The sequence below is a fragment of the Fistularia commersonii genome, chromosome 33, assembly GCF_037954325.1.
Source record: "Fistularia commersonii isolate RoL2024-O1a breed Wild chromosome 33, RoL_Fcom_v1.0, whole genome shotgun sequence".
Taxonomy (NCBI): Eukaryota; Metazoa; Chordata; class Actinopteri; order Syngnathiformes; family Fistulariidae; genus Fistularia; species Fistularia commersonii.
The window spans coordinates 5,128,318-5,136,897 of NC_141316.1; the positions used below are offsets into that span (position 1 = coordinate 5,128,318).

Here is an 8,580-nt window from a genome sequence, read left to right on the forward strand (position 1 = left end):
TTGGCATTTATTTATTTATGGTTTCATGAAATAATGTTTATTTTATTTAGGCAAAAAAAAAAAAAATCCTTGGTAAGTTGCACAAAATCAGTAAAGAAATATCTGTATATGTTTGCGGTATCTTAAAAATCACAAGACACTTGATCACAACATTAGGGGCCATATTCATTTTTAGATGTAACAGTCAAATTAGCTAGGTTGGTATTCACTTTCAAAACACATCTGAATTAAATCAACTGATAAATATATCATTGCAGCTTTTATTATTATTATTATCATTATTATTATTATTATTATTATTATTATTATTATCATTGATACTAGGTCTTAATTTTGAAATTTATTTATTTTTAATCTCCCAAGTACCCTTTAATATCCTTGGGATCCATGAAATAAATAAAGTCGAGGTGGGGATGGGGTCCAATTAACAGATGTTTTACCCCAGGCCTGGTATTATATTCGTCAAACCTGAACACACTCACTGCAGACTGGGACTTTTCAATATTTGAAAAGAAGTCACTTTTCAAATATTTTCCTGTTTTACTTGAAGTTCAGCTGCCGCACGTCACCTTCGTGGCCGTCACGTTAACACTTATTATCGTTCCCAGGGATGGATTAGTTGTTTTTCCATTCTTTCAGCCTGTATACTGTATCATGTTTCTGTCTCAGGTATTTCTCTTTTCATGTTTAGAGTCTTTTCACAGACTTTTCATCCAAGTGTGTCAATCTTTATAATGCGCTATATAAGAAGTCACGTTGTGAAATTGTATCAATGTGCTGGAGGAGAAATATCCACAACTCCACATTACATTATTCAATGGCTGTGATTACTGAATACTTATTTTTTCCAAATAATTCCTCATGGATTTGTAAGTCTGCAGTTAATCAGCAGTCATGCAGTACAAAGTGATTCTTGGCTACATCTTTGTCTCAACTGTTGGGCTCATCAACCCTCAATAAATGAGCTGCCACCAATTATTATGAAAACATTGTGTCGCCAAACACATAATCCACATCATAGGAAAATGGTGTTTGCTACCCTGGCAGCGTAACATCACCCACCATCAGCTGTTTCCCCTCTTTGACCTTTGTCGCTTGCCAAGTTTAAAGCAGAGGGGTCTGCCGTGAAAGTAGCTCGTGCCCGCTCTTATATTCAATATCTAATATCTCAGAGGACTAATCAGAAGCACCTGGAAACATGAATTGCTAACTTTAATGGTTGCTGTTCTTCCTCTTTCTTTAATTGAATTTGATAGTTCTCATTCTGTTTGAAGGGACACCAAGAACAAATCCACTGTTCCATGACGCTTAAATAGTGCAATGTTCAGAAATTCCCCAACATTCAACTCAGCGTTTAGCAGATCCGTTGTCACTGTCATGTGGGATCCAAGCTCTGGAGGAATGACGTTCAGACATAAAACTAATCAAAACAGTTACACGCTTATTGAGTGGCTCCCGCATTCACCGTCCCGCTGCCATCAATACTTGTTAGTGCATCAAATCCACAGCAGATATTAATCTCCAACAAATATATTGTTTCCTCCCCCTCTATTCCACATAATGTGCAGCTGTTCCAAATCAGTTGGAGTGGACGTCACGGATCGGACATAGAAGTCACAATGCGCTGTGATATGAACCAGGGCATTGTTTGTTTTATGGTTGAGCAAGTTAGTCATTGAATCGCTTGGTTTTTCGCAGTGTTGAATTACTTGAGCGCAGGACTCGTACTCCCAATTTTTAGGGTCTCAGATTTATGATTGCATGACAAGACATTGTTTTTATACTATGTCTGTGTTCCACATAATAAAATATGGCGCCATCGACGTATGAGTGTTTGTGGATGCAGTGGCAAGCACTTTGAATCTGCAAGGTGTAAAAATGCTCCACACATTGAAGCCATTTTTCAATGTATGCTGTTTTGTATGCCCTCATTATGTATCCAAATTTAATGTTAAGTCTAAGATAGATGCTAGAACTGAGAGTTTGAGTTACTCGGAAGTTGCAAATCAAATAAAATTAAAAATCACACGCAACTCGCTGCACAGTTCATTGATAGATTGTGAATTGATAAGTAGAAGCCTCTGCCGGCGAGTAAGGAAACCGTAAGAAACAATAAATAAAGTATAATAGATTTGGGTATTTATGATTTTTGCTACTTGACTGATGTTTGAAATGACTATAATTCCATAATATGAATAAATAAAATGCATTGTAACTCCTGTAAGACTGCAAACCAATCGCTTTGCATTGAGTTACTTCTGTTTCGCCCCAAATTGACCTTTTCGTTGATGATTCGACTTTTAATCTAGAAAAATAAAAACATGGGGGCTCTGTCTTTGTGAGATAGTCTCAAACACATAAAGCCTCAATGTCTGACAGAAAACAGTTTTAACTCAAAATTCCATTAAACCAAAAAAGAAACTAAATACACAAAATCTGCTCCTCTTAGCTTGTTAAGTGTTTTCAACTGGATATCGTGGGTGTTTTAGTTGTTGGCAAGAAGGGGAAGAAAAAAAAAAGTGACATCACATTTGGCTCTGGGAATTGTGAAGGTCATTTCCCCCTTATTTTCTGATATTTATATACTTAATAAATTAGTTGTAAAAACAAGCAGTAGATTAATCTGAGGTTGGGCAGTTAATCACCTTTTATTTTCAATAACAAATTATGTTCCAACAATGATGAAACCATATAATGTAGTTAAAATCATTATTATGCTGCATTCAGTTTCGCAATGATGCTCTAATTTAGTCTTGTGTCATAAATCCAGGTGCATCGGCATTTTCTAATAAATAAATAGATAAATAATCAAATAGAAACATGCACACTGGTGTCTGAAAAACAAAGAAACTGATCTTTTTTATTTCTCTATGTATATTATAATTAAAAAAATAAATAAATTTAAACATTCATGCAGTATAATCTATTTAGTTTGCTGAATTCATGATTTTTGTTTTCCAAAGCTGCTGAGTTACTTTCTTGGCATGAGTTTGTTTTTTAGAGTCGGTGTTATAACGTGTTTTTAATTGTGTCAAATGTGACCCTGCTGTTTCCCATCCTGTCACACAATTTTTTTTTTTTTTTAACTTTTCATATGTTTTTATTTTATTTACATATTATTACCATTATTATTATTATTGTTATTGTTTGCGTCTTTGTAATTACTTTATGTGTACATTTTTTATTTTAAAACTATGGCTTTTTAGAAATGTTTGATTCATTACAACTTCAGTACAAGGGATGAGGCATTACTACTTGAATTGTGCCGATACCGTTGAGTCCAATTTCAAATATTAAAACCAGCAAGTGCTGCGGCCAGTGATTATTTTCCATCAGTTTATGGCTGCTCACTTCAAGGAGTCCTTTATTTATTTATGTATTTATTTAGTATTGAGCTCACTATTATATAACATTGACAGCGTATTTGCAAAAAGTCACATTGCTCACTAAAAAGAATCCCTTTAACAAGACTTGCAATACAAAAAAAGGAAATCTCACAGGCTGCAACAAGAGTTATTTCACGAATTGTGAGACAAGAAAATTAGAAAGATAGATGGACAGTTATTTAGGATTTTCTTTCCAAACACCCCCTTGTAGATTTTTTCAACAGGACTAAATCAAGCATCATATCTCAACACATCTATCGTGTCATTGCCTGTGTGTTCTTTGTTGGTCACTTCTTTTGTTAATATCGAGATCAAAGCTTTGTTATTTTTGCAGAGCACGAAGCATCGTGATAAAGAAACATTTTGCATTTATGTAACTGGCATCTCATCCAGATTTGGTGTTTCGCAAATATCATCCTGACTTTGGTCGGCTGGCTGTACCTGTTGCTAATACAGACAAAAAGTGATGAGGTTTTCAGAGGATACAGTTGTGTCAGAATTCTGCAGATTAAAGTGAGTTTTCTTATCAGGCTGTCCCTGCGGCACTGAGTTCTTTGCATGAATCTCTCTTCCTTGCTGCCCAGGATTTTATTAGAGCAGGAACCCGCAGCACCCCGCTTTTCTTGCTCCCCCAAGTATCGGCTCTTGAAATAACTTCTGCACATTTTTACTGCGGTCGACATATCTGGTCCCCGCGAGCCTCAACCACCCCCTGCTGATACCAGCTGATGGGTAAGAGGGAGGAAGAAAATAAAAGCAGCATGGAAAAAAAACAAGGCTTCTGGGAATACAAACACCAGTCCTGCTTCTTGGCGCACATATGTTTAACCCTTTCGCTGAACCAGTCGTGTTGGAAAACGGTGCAATCTCATGTGTTGTTCAGCACCTATGCGTCTGTTGATAGGAAGTTATGAATTAAACTGAAAACCTTGTTAATAGCATTTTCTTTTTTTATTGCAAATACATATACAAAACAGTCTTTAAAGACAGTACAAATACGATGCAAAATAGCAGAAGGGGGGAAAAAAAAGACTATTGGAAACATCAGTTCTTTGATATTGAGAGAAAAGGAAATGGAGCTTGCAAAGCAGAGTGATGATAATCCCTCTGACGATAACAACAAATAATGTCTTCCAGTTCCTTTAGCCTCAGTCTGAAGTCAAACACATAGAAAAAAAAAATCACAAATTACAAATAATTCGTACACATTTGTTAGATAGACCCCCCCCAACCCTCAGGAAAAAAAAGGAAACAATACATACTTAAAATAGACATTTAGATAAGATAAATAAAAAAGGCGATTACAGCATTAACCATTTCATCTAAGTACCCCCTGGGTTGAACAAAAAAATTGGGAGCCCATATGCCGTCTACACTGTAAAGAGGACAACTCATTAGTTATAAGAATAGTATGCAAAATAATTACTTTGCAATAAAATTAAAGATAATAAATAAATAAAGTTTTCAAACTGGATTTGACCAGGAAAGGCGGGAGAGGGGAGGACGAAGGACGAGCGTGCTGGACACCTGCATGGTGGGAGACTGCAGGGGACACCCGAGAGGTCAGGGGGGTCTTCCTGTAACTGTCAAACACACGCTGCAGAGCGGTAATCGTAATCTCAGCTGTTCGCATTGCATGCACACGTGCATGCTCCCACACACGCACACACACATACACGTGCTCACACAGACAAACGCAGAAAAGTTAAGAGAAAATGTAAAATCCAAGGCACGGATGGTGGAAAGGGTTGCTGTCCCTCCAGCAGAATACTGTGAAACTTAGTCTCTCTCTCTCTCTTTCGCTTGCTGTATTGCCTAATAGCTTTTCCAATGCTTGTGACACATAAGCTGGTAAAACTGCATTCAATGGAAACCGTACTCGCTGAATGGTGCAAAAAAAAAAAAAAAAAAAAAAAAAGAGGAGAAACAAAGAATAACTCAAGCAGATATCCTTTCTGAAATTAAAACAGGGAACCAGATACTGCGCTACTGGTTAGCCACTGATCTGGTTAAAATATAAAGCCTCGAGAAATTTCTATCTACAGGTAGAAATAATTACCCGCCCCACCCCCCCACCCCACCCGAGGGTTACAAACCGCCAGCGTATGCAGAAACAAACAAAAAAAAACAAAACAAAAGAAACATACACAGTACCTACTGAAATATCAACAGTCAAATAAGTCCTCACAGAGGATTTTCTTAAGTCTCTTCATCTCTCTAAAAATATATATATAGTTTCTATCATGATACATAAACCAAGGCACGGCGTGAGCCAATCACAAGTCCAGCTCTCTGCTTCCCCCTTTCAAGTGTCTTAATTCAGGGAGCAGTTCTGGAGGAGGAAGTCTCCCTGAAGTAAAGTGTTTCTGGAGTGTGTATTTTTTTTTTTTTTTGTTTCATTTTTTTTCTTGGTGGGGGAGGGGTTGGGGGTTGTATGGCTGTACATGTCATTTGTAAGTGTGTATGTGTGTGTGTGTGTGTGTGTGTGTGTGTGTGTGATAGTCTGCCTGGCCGCTTAGGGTCTGGTGAGCTGGGTGTAAACTGGAGCCTGCTCCCAGTGCTGTGGGCTGCTCTGGGGGATGGAGGGCACCCCTGTGTTGTCAGCAATGGGCGTGTACATGGGCCTCTGGCTGGGGCTGCTCATGTAGCTGAAAGTCGAGTACAGCCCTGAGCCCTGCCCGGCCCCCGCGTGGCTGTAGTACGAGGTGGCGGCGGCAGCACCGGTACCCCCCTGGTGGTCAGAGTAGTCATACTGCTGTGCCCTGGAGATGGCTGGGTAGGAGGAGGGGCTGTAGTGCTGCAGGTTGAAGGGGCTGTAGGCGACGTGCTGCGGGGAGCCCTGCTGCTCGCTGAAGTGGCTCGGGCTCAGTTGTTCCGTCTTGATCTGGGTCCGCTGGTGGGCCTGACTCGCCTCCGACCCGCTGCTGCTCCCCAGGGTGGTCAGGGTGTGCTGCTGCTGCTGTCCCTGCTGGTTCTGGCCTTTAGCCATCCAGGCGGCGGGCCCTCCCGCCTGCGGGCTGACCGGAGCGCCGCTGATGCTGTAGCTACCGGTGTAGGCGACGGGCGCGGTGTTGCCGGGGCCGCTGGCGGAGCCCGGGTGACCGTTGGGCGGTAGGTACTGGTCGAACTCGTTGACGTCGAAGGTCTCAATGTGAGAGATGACATCGCTGCTCAGCTCGCCGATATCAACATCGCGGAAGTCGATGTTGAGCTGGCGCGCGCCGGAGCCGTCGGGAAGGGCTCGGAGGCCTCCCTCGCGCTTTAGGTCCATCTTGCCAGAACTGACATCAGTCTTTGGGGTGGTGGGAGGGGTCGGAGGCCCCTGGGAGCCTGGAGGATGACAAGAGTGATGAGATAATTTGCTCTTCGCAAGAAAATCCGATCGCCTCCTCAATCTACGCAGACGTTTTTAATAATAATAAAAAAAATAAAAAAAAACGAAAAGTGACGACATGAAGGACAGCAAAAATTGAAAAATAAAAAAAAGATCCTCTGCTCACCTGAGTGCTCCCCCGGGGAATGCACCTCTCCCATGCTGGATGCAGGGGAATCCGCCTGCTGCAGGGCCTTGAAGATGGCATTGGGGGAAATGTGCGTCTGCTCGCTGCCGTCCTCCGGCTCGCTCTGTCCGTTCTTCACGGACTTCCTCCGCCGGGGCTGGTACTTGTAGTCCGGGTGGTCCTTCTTGTGCTGCACCCGGAGGCGCTCAGCTTCCTCCACGAACGGCCGCTTCTCTCCTTCATTCAAAAGTCTGCGGGTACAAAAAAAATGGGGGGCGTTAATTGTTAAGCACTTCACTCCCCCACCACCCACCATCGCCTTTTTTTTTCTCTCCTCGAAGACAAAATCAACTGAAAGTAAAACGAACTATGCACTGTTTTGCAAACTCACCTCCAGAGTTTCCCGAGAGTTTTGCTGAGCTCCGCGTTGTGCAGGTGCGGGTACTGATCCGCCAGCTTCCTGCGCGCAGCCTGCGCCCACACCATGAAGGCGTTCATCGGTCTCTTGACGTGAGGCTTGTTCTTGGTAGATCCGTTTACGCGCACCGGCATGGGCACCAGGGTCCAGTCGTAGCCCTTGAGTACCTGGGACACCGCCTCGCGGATGCAAGCGGGGAACTTATCGTCCTCGTCCTTCTTGAACTCCCCCAGGCCGCCGTCCGCCCGGAGGAGACCGTTCTCCGACGGCCGGGTGTTCTCGGTGTCGGACCCGGAGCCGGACGGGCACGGGGAGCCCGCCGAATCCTCGGACATGCTTGGGCTCGGGGCATCAGAGAGACACTTGTCTTGTTCCTCCGACATCTTCAGGTAGGGGTCGAGGAGATTCATACGAAAAACGGTGGGGGTTACCAAATTACGCGTGAAACTGGGGAGATGAGTGCGCTTTCTCGCGCGAAAGAGATGGCGGGTGGCGGGAGTCGCCTCTAAAAGCGGGTTGGACTTGCCAGGATAAGTTGCTCAAAGTAGTTTACTGAGAAAAGAAAGAGAAAAAAAACGCTGTTTGACGATGATCCTCTTCACCTACGCGTAAAAAGGATTTGGAGAGCGGGCACCTTTACGCACAGGCTTCTCACAGACAGATCACTGCATCCGCTCTTGAGAGGGCAAAAACAAACAAACAAAAAAACAAACCAAAGCAGCAGGTAGAAGTTTGCTTTCGACTCTTCGAGGATGAAACGGTAAAGTGTTCCCTTTCTCGTCTCCAAGTAGAATCCCCAGAACGCGTGAATGCTTTGAACTGAGAGCGTTTTCGCGAGTTGCCCTTATAAGAGCGGAGTGCACCGCTCAGGAAAGGCTCTGATTGGCTGAGAGCGTGAAGGAATCTGATCCGACTTTCATCCACACGCACACACACACTCACACTCACGCACACATAAACACGCACGCACACTCACACACGCACACAGGCCCCTGCCAACTAATGTTATGTTTAAATTTTCCTGGATCTTTCTATTAACATGTCAACTTTAAATGGCGAACAAAACAAAACAAACAAAAACAATTCTTATTCCAAATCTGGAATATCAGGATTGTATGAGTTATTGCAAAGTTATCCAAAAAAAAGATAATTTTTTTTCGATTAAAAAAAGAACATGACAGGTAAAAAAAATCAAACTATCGTAGTTTAACATCTTATGAATTGCGTTATGTGTTCATATTGCTACTTTCAGAGTAGTTGGTTTCTGTAGCTCAGA

At 42.4% G+C, this 8,580-nt stretch overlaps 1 protein-coding gene across 1 annotated transcript; it reads right to left on the bottom strand.

The window, feature by feature from the left end:
* Positions 1-4,319: 4,319 nt before the first annotated feature.
* Positions 4,320-8,077, bottom strand: LOC147214745 (transcription factor Sox-9-like). The gene is made up of 3 exons (XM_086140499.1): positions 7,278-8,077; positions 6,887-7,137; positions 4,320-6,716 (listed from the first exon to the last, which is right to left on the bottom strand). Exons 1-3 carry the CDS (start codon positions 7,712-7,714, stop codon positions 5,902-5,904), a joined length of 1,503 nt encoding a protein of 500 aa, XP_085996625.1. The 5' UTR covers positions 7,715-8,077; the 3' UTR covers positions 4,320-5,901.
* Between the last annotated feature and the right edge of the window lie 503 nt (positions 8,078-8,580).